The sequence below is a fragment of the Nothoprocta perdicaria genome, unplaced genomic scaffold (assembly GCF_003342845.1).
Source record: "Nothoprocta perdicaria isolate Ctin4 unplaced genomic scaffold, notPer1 scaffold_45, whole genome shotgun sequence".
Classification (NCBI taxonomy): domain Eukaryota; kingdom Metazoa; phylum Chordata; class Aves; order Tinamiformes; family Tinamidae; genus Nothoprocta; species Nothoprocta perdicaria.
The window spans coordinates 51,973-67,714 of NW_020455699.1; the positions used below are offsets into that span (position 1 = coordinate 51,973).

Genomic DNA, 15,742 nt, shown 5'->3' on the forward strand with positions numbered 1-15,742 from the left:
CGCTAGGGAGGCGGGGCCGGGCGGCACGGCGGCTCTGGGCAGCGCGGCGCATGCGCGCGCTTTCGCTTCGCGCCGCCTTTGAAGCGGCGTGGGGCGGCCGGCGGCAGCGCCGCCATCAGCGCCATGGCCCCCGTGCTGAACCTCAACAACGAGGTGAGCCCGCAGCGCGGCCTGCGCCGCGAGCAGCGGCCTCTGGGGTGCGGCGGTGGCCGCTGTAGGTGCAGGCGGCCGCCTCTGGGTAGGGGGGTGGCGGTCGCTGCTGGCGGCGGCGGCGGCCGTTGCTGGCGGTGGCGGTTGCCGCTGGAAGCGGCGGCCGTTGGGCCCCTGGCAGAGGAGGAGCCGCGGCTGGGCTGTGTCCCGGGCCGCCATGGAGGCCTCTGGGGGCACGGGTGCTCCCCAGGTCCGCCTCGGGGGCTCGCCCAAGTCCCCAGGTACCTCTGTGCATCCTGAGCACATCTGCGTCCCCCCCGTGCCCTTGGAGTGAGGGGCTGGGAGTGAGGCGTTAACGGCGTTAGAAACAACTTGTTTCGCTTCTGTAAGAAGCCAGGCATCTTGTATTTCAGTCAGTTTTTTTTTTCACGTTGATGCTATGCTCGTGCTACTGTTTGTRCCTGTCTGGCTTATACTAGGTTGATTGCACGCGTTTTTCACAGTAAGTTTTTCACCCGCATGAATAGGTTTTTCGTGTGCATTTAGACTATATGTTCTTTATCTGGAGGAGCGTAAGCTGTTGATAAGCTTTCTGCAGGTGTGTTGGACCAGTGCCTGTGGATATTAAATGGGTATTTCCAARAATTCTAGATAATTCATAATCTTTCCTTACAGCTGTTGTTTTGCCATCTGTGAGATAACTAAAGACTGCAATTTATATCAGCATTCTTATTTATTTACACATCTATAAATGCATTCTGATACAGTATGCATTTAAAGTAGATCTTATGATCAARGCTCATGCTAGGCCTGAGAGAGAGTACAATTTAGCAAGTGGTAGATAGGTCATTAGAATAAAATATAGCCTGTTACCATACAAAATATGGACATCTGTGTTGTAACTTAGCAGTGCTTTTAGTACTTATTAATAAATGTGAGACCAAATGAAAYTTGGGGAATGATTGCTTATCTGTTAACAAAGAGATACTTTGTATATTAGGTATTATTTAATGAAGAAAGGCCAAATTTTTCTACAGGAAAAGAAATTCTCTATGAAAGACTGAAACTCTAGAAAGATATCAGTAAGAGTGTTAGTGATGCTTTCACTTCTCAAAGCCCAAATACCAATATAGGTATTCCTACTAGGAAAGTACAAGTTCTGAGAAATATCCTTGAAGGGGCGAATTCCTAAAGGGCAACAAATAGACACTGTCTAATAACAGGTGCATCCCGAGGAATAAGGTTTTGCAAGAGCAGGAATCCCAACTGCCATCAGGAAGGACAGCAGGTCTAGGTGGCTAAGGGTAAGATGCTTGTTCTTGATGGACCCCTGCTGCAAGTAGCTTAATCTTTTTTTCTTCACCTGTGCCTTTTCACAGTGTGCTTTATTAASAATTGCAGTGACTATTAAAATATATGGACTAAATATCTGCATGTCTTCTCTGTATTACATTTACTGAAATATTCTTATAATATTTGACAGTGTGAGGGAATTTGAGCATTAATAAGGAAATTATTTCAGAAAGCCTAATGGTTTAAACCAACTGCAGGATATATAGGTATGTATTTTTTGTCTGTCCTTTCCCTTTGGTAAGGAAATTACTTACCACAGTTGAAAAGCAGCCCTCGAATACRCTCCTTTGGCCTTTTGTAATCAAAACCAAGATGCAGTCATATAGATTCTCTTCTTCCTTCCCTCTTTCCTGACCCAATCCCCAATTAGGATATATGAAATAATTATTATGATTTGCAGAAAGAAATTTAAATAGTGCTTAAATAGCCGATAAACTTAATTGTTTGTCCTAGCTGTAATCGCAATAGTTTCATGTTAGGCTCTGCATGTCTAGTAGGTTTTGTTACCATTATAAATTTAAGTTTTTGGTGGAAGTCTATCTTTGCTTCAGCAAATTTTTAGTAATCTATGATGACTGTTAAATGATGAGACCTTAAGAAATTTTAGATGATAGGTTTCCAAAAATTTTACTCATTATCTTTTGCTTAAAGAWAAAAAAATGTTTATCAGTGATCCTTATGTTCCAAACTGTCTTATATATTCCTATGAACTAGACTGCTACAGGTAAAAGCTATACAGCACCTGCCTTCTGTGGATAAGGTATACTTCTCTGATATAAGGATGGTAAGTTACTGCTTGTACAGGTTATTTCAGTSCAGTGTAATTGCAAATGTATGGTGAGAGAGTATGAGTATTATTGTTTTGGAATGGCAAAGTTAATGGCTGTATAGAGTTTGTGTATATGTGTGTGTATGTGGTGGTGATTTTTTGTTTGTTTTGTTTCCTCAGATCAGCTACATAAGAGTATTCTTGCTTGTTTATATTATCCCCTAGTTAGTCTCATCTTGCCTTTAAATTAAATTCATAGGCACACAGTAGGAAGGAATCTTAAAATATTACCTGTGCTATGCATGTTTTCTAATATAAAAATCTTTCTAATAATTTTTAGGGGTTCTATCATAGGCTTAATACTTGAAATTTCACTCATGTAAATTAAGCTCTTTTGAAAACTATTGCTAGATGGCAGCACATAATCATCTACTGATGCATGTTTAAAAGGAGAAACCTCACATGTTTAATATGAAAAAAAGATTGTTTTTCAAGTAAAACCAGTACACGGCCCAGTACACAAGAATATGAAACTAAAGCTTGTGAATGAAAGCCAAATCAGACTTGCATTCATACAGAACTCATGTTTCTTAAATGGTATTTTCTGTTTGAATATGAAGTAACAGAGTATGAGAATGTTTCCCCCTCTCTCCTTCCCATCTAGGTTGTAGAAGTCAATTCTGAGTATAATTAGCTAAATGAATTAAACTTAAAGTTCATGAAATGCAAAAAAAAAAATGGAAACTTTGTTTAAGTAGTTGTAAATATGTGGCCATTACAATGCTTGTAGAGATATACTTTACAAGAACAAAGCTGAATATTAATAAGATGGCATGTTTCAAAAAACAAATTTAACTTATCTTAGAGTGGACAGTTGTTTCTGTCTCTGATTTCATAAAATTTCATATGCGATAAGTTTGTGATTTTTTTTTAAGATGAAACAAATGCCCTAGGCATGCATAAACCATTTGCCTTAAAAACCTATTTATTCTACATGTTTAAGAAAAAAATCCACGTGCTTCTTATGTTAACTAAAACCAATTACCTCCATGTTAAATTTTCCACTTTGTAAGAGTGTTTTGTTTAAGTTGGTAGAAATATCTGGCATGCTAATTGGAATAAAAACCTTTTCCTTCAAACAAATTGAATTTACCAAATTTGTTTTGGTTTGTAAATTTACATATTACATGAATTTCTCTTGAACTTGCTTTTAATGATCTATTTCATGTTGTAAAGTCTTTTTTTTTCTCCTAAAAAAGCATTTTAAACATCTTACAAGTTTAAAAAAAAGTTGAACTTTATTTATAAAACAATGTTTTTGGTAATGAAAATGATGTACGAATAATGACAATTATCCACTATTTGTTATGTTCTTCTTTCATAAAAGATATAGTTGAGATTTAAGAAGTATCTTAAGACTAAGTGGATATGCAGTTATGTCTTCAGTCATCTTCTAAGCACAGTACATATTTTAAAAAAAGAATGAATATATATATTTATAATAGGGTGCTTAGTTGCTGAGCTTTAAGGCTCTGCATTCTCTTTGGCAAAATGTTTGGATTCCAAAATTGCATGCTGTGATGTGTCAGCATATCAGTGCTCAGACCCTCTTATTTTTTAGTTTTACAGTTGACAACTTGACCTCTGAATTACCTAACCTGCAATTTAGATGAGCAAGATGTTCAGAAAGTAGTCTGGACCTGTGGTTAGGGTTTTCATTGGTGTACAGTGAAGTCAAAGCTGGATRGAACGATCATGGACCAAAAAATAGTCATACGGAAAGCTGACAGAAATAGTCTACCTTGTGAAGAAAGTCACCAACAGTAATTAAGGGCCTCTGAAAGTATGAAAACATATTGTCTGTCTTACATTTTTATCACAGTGGGTGGAAGGAAATAMGCAGTTGGAAATGCATCTACGAAGGCCTTGTTTGCGTGGTGTGACATAGATAAATGTTGTGCTTGCTGTTAGCTGATTAGACACAATTAAGATGACAAAAGTAAGCAGAAAATTAATTATTGCTAATAAACTTCCTTTTATACATGTCTTTTCTCCCACCTTGCTTTGTGCCAGCTTGTGAATGAAAGGTCAAATGCATGCTTCATCAGTATATCTCTTTCTGGTGATCTAGATTTCTGTAGAACAGCAGAAAAAGAGTCTTTTGTCTCATTGGGTTATTAGGTTGAATTTTAAAGAGAATATATCTTTTTAGCATATTATGTCCAAGTAGCTATTCTTACCTAAGAAACTTTTCTTAAGCATATTCATAAACTTTACCAGTGTTTACAAAAAAAAAAAAAAGAAAAAACTAGACTGAAACTTTCAAAATTAAAGGCTGAGTTCTATAAGTGTAAAAGATATTAAAGCAGTTTTAAGTAATAACTAGCTATCTCAGCTCAGGGTTCCAGAATTTGCTTTAAAATAAAGTAGCTACTCACAAAGATCCCTTTCATGATCTGTTCTCTCTTCATTGACTATGTTAGAATCTGGAAGCTTCTGTAGGGCAATTTAAGTCTTCTATAATGACTTAATGGTTATCTAAAGCAAGCTTGAAAGCAAGGTACTAGATGACCTATCTGACCATTGTCTGAAATTGGATTGAATGGAGATATATATTATCTCTCATTATTCAAAGTATCATTCCATTTTTTATGCTTTTTTAAATGCCTTTGTGTAATGAAGGAAATGSTTTTTTGTAACAACTGAGTTGTTCAGAAAATGTCCAGATGAGAAATCCGATTTATAGGTTTCCTCTGTCTGAGATGGGTTGCATCCTGTGATCTCAGTCACCAACAGAGTGCACTAGTAACAAATATTAACACATGTCAGCTCTGGGCCACCATCTAGGAAAGAAAGTAGACTTAATGGTTCAAGGGGAGCCCAGTTCTGTACAGATGCACCTGAGGGTGCATCCGTATCCCTAGAGATATGGACTATGCTTCTAGGACTACTTCTCTAGCAATTAACATAAAATTCATAAACAGCCTCAGAGGAAATACTGGATCTCTGGATTTTGTACTAAKGAGGAAATTCTTCTTACTGTCGTACAATTTAGTTCCTTTTTACTGTTTTATCTCTGGCATACAGATCTAGTATAATCTTATTCTGGTCCCAATGCAACATGCTGGCCAGGCCTTTCTTGGAAGTAGAAACAATTATTTTAGACTTCCTCAAATTGAAGAAGGCCTATAATTTTAGGCTTTTCATTTCTAGTAAGTGCTTCAGATTCTAGACTTTTTTAGAGGTCTCTGATAGTATTCTGAGCCATCTGTCAGCATGGTTAAGCTCTATAAAGTGGATTATATGTCTTTGGGAACTTAAGACAACTCCAGGTTTATTAATTACCATTTCCAAATTACTGTTAAGACCAAGTGGTAAACACTTTTTTTAATTATTTTTTCCACCAAAATATTTAATCTTTGGTTGAAACAATAGCTCTGAGTGAATTCTGGCACTGTCCAGATCATCATAACCATGGCTTATATGTGGTCTTAAATACTTTTTTGAAGCTAGTCACATGTTCTGTTATGTGTACAAAATTTTCTAATCAAATAGCAGAAGAACCAAAACATTTTTTTCTCTATTGGCAAATTATAGCATTTTGCTGTAAACTGTAAGCATGTAGAAAGTTAGAAAGTAAAAGGAACTTTAAACTGTAGATTACTTGGCAATAATCATATTATAGCTATATGGAAATACATGTTTCAAAACTTCTTGTGTTACTAATAAGCAATTCTAAGCACAAGGATTTCTTGAAGGGGGAAAAAATGTTCTAGTTTGGGTTTGAATTCTGCTTAAAACTGTTCAAGTGTTAAATTACTGACATTCTTTTACAGACCATGTAAATGTCCTAAGGAAAAGGTCTTTTGAAAGCTTATGAAATTTCCAAACTTATACTCTGTGAGATAGAATTCTGAAGAATTGTGGGTGTTTTTTTTTTTTTTTTTTTTCTCTAGGAACTCTTCCAGCAGCTGCTTCCACAGTTTCTAGGGTTGCCACATCATCAGTTATACTATATTTACAGCAAATTCTCATCTGTAATTCACACAGTTTTACTTTCAGCAGATTACTGAGCAATTAAATGTGGAAAATTATGCAGTTATTTGTTGCTGGCAATACTGCATACAGACATTATCAAACTACTGTATTTCAGGTCAGGAATGAAACTTTTCCTGAGTTTAAGTGCTTTATATGAAGTGTGTGTGGTAGGCCACGTAGACTAGTAAGATGCTCTCATAAAACGAAACATCTGTGGTTCCTTGGTGTGGTAGTGTACAATAATGAAAAAAGCATGCAAACAGTCATGAGAAACTCAGTAACTCTTGGTTTAAAGAAATGGTAAGATACTTGCAACACAAACTACAGCTTTTTTTTTTTCATTAACTGCAATTTAGCGGTTTGTGTGTGTGTGTATATATTTTATATATATATTTATATGTATTTTTTAAAAATATATTTTTTTTAAAAAAAAAAGGAAAAAAGCCCTGTGATACAGTGAATTTGTTTTATTTTTTACTAGTATGATTGCAGACATTGACAATGGAAGAAATGGGAGCGATGGAGGGKTTTTTTGTTTGTTTGTTTTCTTCTTCCATAGTAGATTTGAGGGTTTTTTTCCCTCTGAAAGTACAGGAATGAATTGTGAATTGTTAAACGATGCAGCACCAATGGCATTCTATTTGATTTATCTTATGCTGTGGAGGTCAGTAATGGAGAACAATTAAGGCAAAAAAAGTTTTCAATGCAAGTGGGTGGCTACTAGACTATGACTTTTTTGGATTATGTTTTATCTTTAAAGAAGATATGCTTGAACTGGCTTTATTTGAAGAAAATATTTGATTACATTAATGTATTTTCCTTGCAAAGATGGAATATGCAATGGCATATGTTTATTCATTGTGGGATTAATAAGAAATGACAAATTGTGTGTGTATTTACAATTAAGTACTTAGAATGTAAATCAACTGTCATGTTTAAAAAATGCAAATATTTGGTTCCAGTTTGCTTTTGTTCTGGTGTGTTTTCTCCTTTGTAATTGCTTGGCTTTTGGGGAGGTCATGTCTTTCCATTCCATTATTCTTATGTTGAGTTAATGGGCCAAAATTATGCTGGAAAATTTCTTTAAAGATTCTTCAAGAACTTCCCTTGAAAATCAGTGGTAAGCTTGATGCATATGTCTCCAGGATATCTAGAATAAGCTAGGGACTCTAATTCTTGAATTAAAGTTTCAGAATAGTGCCTAGGGATTGGTTGGATTCACTCCATTGTTTTGGAGGCTAGTTACTGTGTGCTCCTTTACTTRTTCCAATTCTTCTCATCTATCGTCAAGCAAACAGTGCATATTGAGTAGCTCTCAGCAGCTCATTTGAGTGATTATTTAAAGTATTATTGCTGTGCACGTTGTTAAGGAGAATTAGATTGAATGTTCTTTAAATATGATACAGTGTGAAAGTGTACAGTAGAGAAAGTGTCCTGACTAGGAGCAGGTGTTGGAGAGTACTATATTAGGGAGGGCTTTATTACCTTTTATATGTTTAATTTTTGTTTCTGTTTTGTGGGAATTAAAACCTTAGTGCTCGTCTTGCATCTACTTGCATCTTACCTTAACACACAACGTAAGTAGTGAATGTGGAATAGCTGTTTATTTGGAAGCTGCTCCATTTAAAAAAAAAATCCTTGAATGAAAGCGCTGTCAAGAAATCCCACCGTCTATATAAAAACAAGTTGTTGGAAGTTGATGGTGAAGTACTACAGCAAAAAGTAGTTTTGTGTAGGCAGTAGTTGTCATGTGTCATTGGACAGAGCTGCCAGTATGCCAAGTATGAATATCTGAATCTCTAAGCAATTAGGAGAACACTTCCTATCAAATTTATTCTCATTATGATATACCAAATAGTTAGTTTCTCACAGTTCTTATTCTCATTATGATATACCAAATAGTTAGTTTCTCACAGTTCTTATTGTGGCAGCAGGCCACAATGCTTTTTCAGAATCAGTTATGTTTCTCCCCTGTTTAATGAGAGTACGCTAGTAAGTCTGATGCAGTTATGCCAACATATGGAGAAATGAGTGAACAGGGTTGCATGAGAGGTTGATAAAACTGTTTTGGATAGCTGCTGGGTCAAAGGAATGAATAATGGATTTCATCCAGAGGCAAAAATCACTGGAGGCCTACTGTAAAGGAAATGAGTAGCATAGGAGCAGGAGTGCATAACTCTCACTTCGTTGCGTGATAAAATAGGAATTTCAGAGGATGAAAAGGAAGAGGGCGGCTAAGGTGATTGCTGCTGTTAGAACAGTTTGGAAATAGAAAAGCTGATGAGAGGAGTGGTAATACTTCACATTTGCTGGGGCATAATGAAGTGTGTTGGGGAGGGGGAAGCAAAATAAGGGATGAYGAGAGCTAGCGAGGAGGTACATGTGGTACATGTGGAAACGGGGTAGTCTTAAGAAGAAGAAAGCAGTAAGTTTCAGGAAAAGGGAATCCCACAAGAGACCCAGCACTGGATGTGGGGGAGAGGTTCTAAAAGGCTAACAATAAGTGTACTATATTTATATTAGTAATATGAGAGCAGCTGTACTATTAGAACAAAGAAGACTGCAGAAACCTTCCAGCACAGTTATATGTCATTACTAGTCCTGGGATGGCTGTATTACATCTTTTAGATTTTTAGAATCTTGGCATTTGCCTGGTGGAGACCTGATTGTATGAAGGTATTACTATTAGATAAAAGAACAGTGTCAACCAGACATCTGGCAGCATATTTAGAGTTCTTTATTCTTTTTTTTCCATATTCATCCTTTTCCCCCCAACTTTTACTTTGTCACTTTTCCCTATACTTTTTCAAACAAATATCCATTTTGCACACCTGTGAGTTTACACAGGGATCTCATCACAAAATCAATTTTATTTTATGTGGTCTCCAAGGAATAAAGAACACCATAATTGGTATAAAAAGTTAATCCAGTGTTCCACTGGAGAGAATTCTTGTTTTYCCTTCCAGAGATACTGAAAAGCTTTATGGCACCTGTGATAAAAATAGGTGAGCCTTGCTTTCTATTTTAAGATTTTGTTTGGCCTGATCTGTATGGGACATAATTCTTGATGAAGAGAGAAATTTATTAGAGATAAGTTGGAAGAAATTATTAAAAACAAATTTTTTGAAAAGTGTTTTAAAATGAACATGTCCCTTATTTCTTTATTCTTTCCTGTTTGTGTTTTTGGAGACTTTTTCTTCATTGGAAAATATGAATTTTACAACAGTCCAGTTAGAGGCCTATGGCCAGTGGTGTCCCGCAGGGGCCCAGGGCTGTTCAACCTGTTCATCAGTGACTTGGACGAGGGCACAGAGGGCACCCTGAGCAAGTATGAGGATGATCCCGGGCTGGGTGGAGTGGCCGACACTCCAGAGGGCTGTGCCATTCAGAGGGACCTGGACAGGGTGGAAAGTTGGGCAGAGAGGAACAACAGGGTTATTCTGTTGAGATTCAATAAGTGCAGGGTCCTGCACCTGGGGAYGAATAACCCCAGGCACCAGGACAGAGTAGTGGTTGACCTGCTGGAAAGCAGCTCCACGGAGAGGGACCTGGGAGTCTTGGTGGRCACCACGTTAGCCATGAGGCAGCAGTGCCCTCATGGCCAAGAAGGCCMATGGGCTTCTGGCTGCATCAGGAGGATGTTGGCAGCAGGTGGAGGGAGGGGATCCTGCCCCTCTGCTCAGCTCTGGRGAGGCCGCACCTGGAGTATTGGGGGCAGTTCTGGGCTCCTAGAGAGGACAAGAGGGACGTGGAGCTTCTAGAAAGGGTCCAGCAGAGAACAACAAGCATGATAAAAGGGAGTCTCATCTCTCGTATGAAGAAAGACTGAGTGAGTTGGGTCTATTTAGCCTGAAGAAGAGAAGATTGAGAGGGAATCTAATCAGCAAATACCTGAGGGGAGAATGTAGGGAGTAAGGGGCCAAGCTCTTATCAGTGATGGCCAGTGACAGGATAAGGGGCAGTGGACACAAGTTGAAACACAGGAAGTTCCATCTCCATGTGAGGAACAGCTTCTTTCCTGTGAGGGTGACGGAGTTCTGGCACAGGCTGACCAGGGAGGTTGTGGAGTCTCCTCTGCAGTTCTTCCAATAGTGCCTGGATGCCACTCTGTGCTCTGGGTATCCCTGCCTAAGCAGAAGGGTTGGAGTAGATGATCTGTAGAGGTTTCTTCCAACCSTAATGATTCTATGAYTCTGTGATTATTTGTGTTTTTTGTTTTTTCAAATATACAGTCAAGATGTGTGGTGTATTTTGGTGGTGATTTTTTTGGTGTGTTCTTTTTTGTCTGTTTTTATTGTTATTTTCAGTTTTCACAAGAGCAGACTATGCATACACTTCATAGCCTGATAGTCTAAAAACTGTGGTAGTAAGACTGCGTCTGTCTTTCCGGTTTAATTAATCAGAAAAATAGTTCAATAGAAGTTTATCAAATTTAATCACCCTCCAGATGAGGTCTGCATTCAACACAATAATAATCATTTGCTCATTGTATGAACTTGGAACTTTACCTTTATTGTGTTATTCCTATAAATTACTTTTAACTCAATTACTGCTTATATGTCATGTTAATTAAATACTGCTCAGTTACTGCTATGTCATGGTTAATGACATAGATACAGAAATTTTAAATTAGATGAGTCTTTTTACAAGAGAAGTGCTTTTGCTGAATGGTAGTTTCAGGAAAAAAAGAACTACTTTTTTCACTACAGTATGGATATTTGCAAAACTTTATGCTGCTATAGTATTTCACATGCACCCTGCTCATTCCCTGACTAATCTGAAGTTAAACGTAGTTCTAATAACTATTAAAGTGTGTTGCAGAAAAGAACGTCTTYTGTGGAGATATACTGTTCAACAAGCTAACATGTTCTAATATCCCTTAAAAGTTCAATCGCCAGTTTWAAAATACCAAAGAATGTCATAGGACTGAAATATAGTGTATGCTTAAGCTACAGAAGCAGTGAAACCTAGTYTCTTACAGCCTTGTGTCCAGTGTTCCTTAAATCTTCACACTAGTTTCATCAGTTCCTCCTCTGTCTCTACAATTTTCTCATATATTATCCTTGGAGTTGCTGGTTTTGAGCACTAGTCAATATCTGCATATGTTTCTTATAGAGTGGTGAATTTGCTCCAAGGCTCTTTTTTTGGTAAGATTTAAGCTAAAATACTGGAAAGTACTGCATTTTAAAGGTAAGTGCAAGCTTTATCTTTCTTAGTACAATAATCAAGAGAATAGACACACTAAAGAAATAGATATACAAGCATATGCCTGAAACTTTGGTTTAGTAATCTAATCRGCCGAATCGGTTGATGCTCCGAAGGTGGCTGATACTCTTAAAGATAAACTGTTTATCAGATCTAATTTTGATTAGAAATCATATAATCTGGGGTGTATCTGAGAAAGTATGTTGGATTCTTAGCAGCTACCATTCCAGTAACTTAAAAAGAGCAACTTAAAATGCTCTTTAAACTTGGTGAAAAATGTTGATCTTATGGAATACTTTTTAAACAAATGTTTGAATTAGGAAAAGAAACTGAGAATCAAAGAGGAAATAAAGAGTAATATAAATTCTCTGTCCTGTATAATCTGTTCTGTGTTTCATATTTAATCCATAATTTGGAGAGAATGTTTTTCCCATGAAGCCAATAAATAAATGGCAGGGTGAAGTATGAAGGAGAGCTAGAAGGGCAGAAAGGACCATATAAAACTACCTAAAGAAGGTCAGTGTTTATTGCTGACTTTCTTGTTGGAGAACACCACTCATRCATCAGGACCTTGGATTAAACTTTATCCTGTGTGAAGTCTTTAACTCAGTTGACCAAATCTACCCATCTAATATATAGCTTTGTAGAGTTATCTTGGGAGGGAAAAAGTCTGAAGTACATTAAAAATAGTGTTTGGAATGTGAGCATATGAAATCACTTGTACTCTTAAGAGGAATCCTAGTGCCATTGTAAGAGGTATTGATATCTGTATAAAGTACTTTTTAGCTCTTCTGTCCTTACCAGTAAGCTTTATAGATTCTTTACTTTCAGACAGCCTTTTCGCTTAGTTTAGTTATTCATAGGTATTGCACTACTTTTCAGTGTATGCAGATAGCAGTGAGTAGGAAAAAGTCGTTCAATTTTTCATACAATAAAGAAATCTCATTTTAATTTAGATCCCTTGAAAACATTATATATGAAGTRTACATAGCATCTGTCTTTCATGGTTTTTAAAGTTGATTTGATAAATTCTGTCAGAACAAACTGGGGCTGGCCTCTTCGGTGGTGGCCACTGACAGGACTAGAGGAAAAGGCCACAAACTGAAGCACCCCAAGTTCCACAGGAACTTAAGGAAAAAWTTCTTGACAGTGAGCGTGACAGAGCTCTGGAACAGGCTGCGCAGAGACGTTGTGGAGTCTCCCTCTCTGGAGATCTTCCAAACCTGCTTGGACTACATGTGCCACATGCTCTAGTTGGCCCTGCGTGTGGAGGGTGGTTGGACTAGATGATCTCTAAAGGTGCCTTCCATCCTAAAGGATTCTATGATTCTATGAAACCTTGGAAAACATAAACTAATAGGACATCTTCAGTTGATAGCTATACCTCCATAGACTCTCCAAGTCTATTAAGAATGTGATATAGGAAGCAAAATAGACTTTTGCATGYTATAATCTAGATCCTGCTGTTGCAGCCTGCCGTAAGCCGTGTGGATGTAGAGTAAGGGAAAATGGTTCAGTGCAGTAGATTATCTTTTCAGATGAATTACCAATTTGTGCTTCTGTTGAGGTTTTTCTTGCAAGATAGAATTAAATGCTATTCATTTTTTAATGTTAGATTTTGTTGCAGGATGGTTTGTATATCAAATTCGGGGTCAATACCTATTAGATAATGGAGCAATGTTTCTGTAAATCTGTTACTGATCATGTACCAGCAAGTTAGACGTGAGCATTCTAGCTTCTAGTGGTGAATGATGCTAATGCTTTGTTTGATCTGTGGGTTGTGCTGACTGAGGCGATGGCATTTCTTTCTGCTTTAAAGAACCTGTGAGACGGAGCTTGCGAAGGAGAACTGGTACACAAAACTTTGCTGCTTGCAGAGTAAGACAGGCTCTCTAGACAGGTTAACTCTGACAGTTGCTGCAGACTCGAATGAGATCGTCCCRCAACATGAAAGAAGGCAGAAAATACTCAACGATGTTACCCTTGGAATATTTTATTGTTGCTTTTTTGACCTTTTAAAGCCTAGCATAATTCAAATGTTCTTTAGAATATAATGCAATTAGTTCAGTGAAAAGTATCCTTTAAATAGGGATGTGAGTTTTCAGTCTAATTTGATATCTTTTTTTTTCCTAAGCAACTTGTGCAATTTATACAGATATAATTATAAAGATACATAGGCTTCTCAATGTGGAGGGAATAGAAACRTGATAGTGAATACTTAAAGAAAAACTGCAAAACAATCTCACCATAASATCAGTCTTGTTTCTTTGATTATTTATTGCACTGTTGTGTAGTACCGTACCCATTTCTGTCAAAATTTTCTTTTTCATGGCAGCAGTTCAGCAATACAGAATTACATAGATGTTTGCAATGCTTATAATTAACACAAAGTGGTAAGTTGTATAACTGACGTTATTCTCCTAAATGTGCAAATATTCTAAATGTTATTAATGTTATGTGAGGAATTTATTGTTACCCATTTGCTTTTTGAAAAAGTTCACAATTTGAAGAGAACTTTGAAGAGAACTTCAAATTGTTAGTTTTAGAACTTAGTTCTCCTCCAGTTTACCCATTTTATGTTTATCCTGATAATTTTCAGGTGGTGTGGTAGCTTTTTCTGTTACTGTCTTTGTATGAAATCAAAGGATAAGGGGACATGAAAAGCACATGTTGGCCTCTAGCTAGAATTTTGGTGTAATTAAGGAGTCCTAATATAGAAATCTATTGTTTTGAGCTTGGTTGTGTTGGCTGCCTTGATCTCAACCCCCTGCAGCATTTCATGGAAATACTTTTAGCAGTGTTAGATGTGGGATTTCAAGCTCAAATCCAGCTGATGAATTAAATATAGGGGTGGAAATCATTTTCAGGTCATTCTCATTTTGAAGGACTTAAACATTTTTGTTCTACCCCAGCATCACTGATGTGGTAACCTACGCATTGATCAGTATAGCCTGGCCTCTGTGAGCTGTTTTATGACAACTATTTCTTATCTGCAAGTTTATAGCTACTGACATCTTTTTGGTATTTTTTTGTGCCTAGCCAGCTCAAGATTGGTTTGGACTTGAGAGACTCAAATGTTCTCTAAAGGAACCTGATTCTTTACAATGAGACACTGCCTTAGGAGCAATAAATCTGTTAAATTTTGGTCATTGGCTATGAGCAAGTAATTCTATACTAGCATTACCCCCTCCTAACTGTCTCAGATATTTTGAATCGCTTTTCCAAACCTTTGGCTGACAATGATCTTTGCTAGCAGTCTGAGTACTGGTTGTGGTTTTCACTTGGAGAAACTGTTAGAAATGACAAGAGCTCTTCATACTTAAGGAGGCATGGTGTTGTATTGAAGATATACTCATATACCCATGTTTCTGTTGAGAAAGTACAGACAAAGCAGCACAAATAGACTGTGAAAGGAAAGTTACTCCATAATTTGCAAGGACCATGTTGCAGTGTCCCTATGATGGTGACAACATACTGATGTGTCTAGCGTGCTCTSTTCTCTCCTTGAGTGAGCAACTGAGGACTGGCACGAGGGGACTCCGAGGGCCTGAGAGGCAGCGGGTGCTTCACATCTAGCCTGGCTGCAAGTTGTGTGGCTTCCCGGTCTTGGGCAGCAGCACTGATCTGCAGCTGGCTGTGCTTTAATACAGAAAAAGTTGGGTCCCCTGTGTGAGAGGTTTGATTTATTTGGTTGGATGCGCTACGCTATAATCCAGTCCATTTCATCTGAACCCATTCACTTGTATCTGGCAGTGTTAAAGGCGTAATTAGTGCTGCTTATTGCACAAACTTGTTAAAGGAATGGTACATTTCCTAGCAATTGCTTTGTTCTGGCTTGGTGCTCTACCTGTTCTCCTACCCCTTCTCCAACTTATTTTCAAGGCAGAAAAATAAGATTAAAATGTATCATTCATGTTACCATGAGGGGGAGCCGGGGGAACTAGCCTTTTTTGTTGTTTTTGTTTCKTAGCTGTTTTTTTCTCTTTTTACTCAGGTTGTACCTTTGTTAAAAACTGTTTACRTTTAAATAATTTATATTATTTGTTAATAATATAACACTGTCATAAAACTATCTTAGAACTGAATCCCAGCTCTCCRTGTAGGTACATCTAAGTTTTACTTTTGCCTTTATGTTTCTACTAATTTATATAYGCATTTTTGCAAATACTTGCTAAATAAAAATTGCTAAAAATCTAAGGCAGTTTATTTCCAGATATACTCACACAT

At 37.4% G+C, this 15,742-nt stretch overlaps 1 protein-coding gene across 1 annotated transcript in view; it reads left to right on the forward strand.

Moving 5' to 3' along the window:
• Positions 1-123: 123 nt before the first annotated feature.
• SRFBP1 (serum response factor binding protein 1) overlaps positions 124-15,742 on the forward strand; it is a 58,114-nt gene continuing 42,495 nt past the window's right edge. Inside the window, exon 1 of the mRNA XM_026046609.1 lies at positions 124-153. Within this exon, the coding sequence (XP_025902394.1) occupies positions 124-153 (30 nt within the window). The remainder of the gene's footprint in view (positions 154-15,742) is intronic.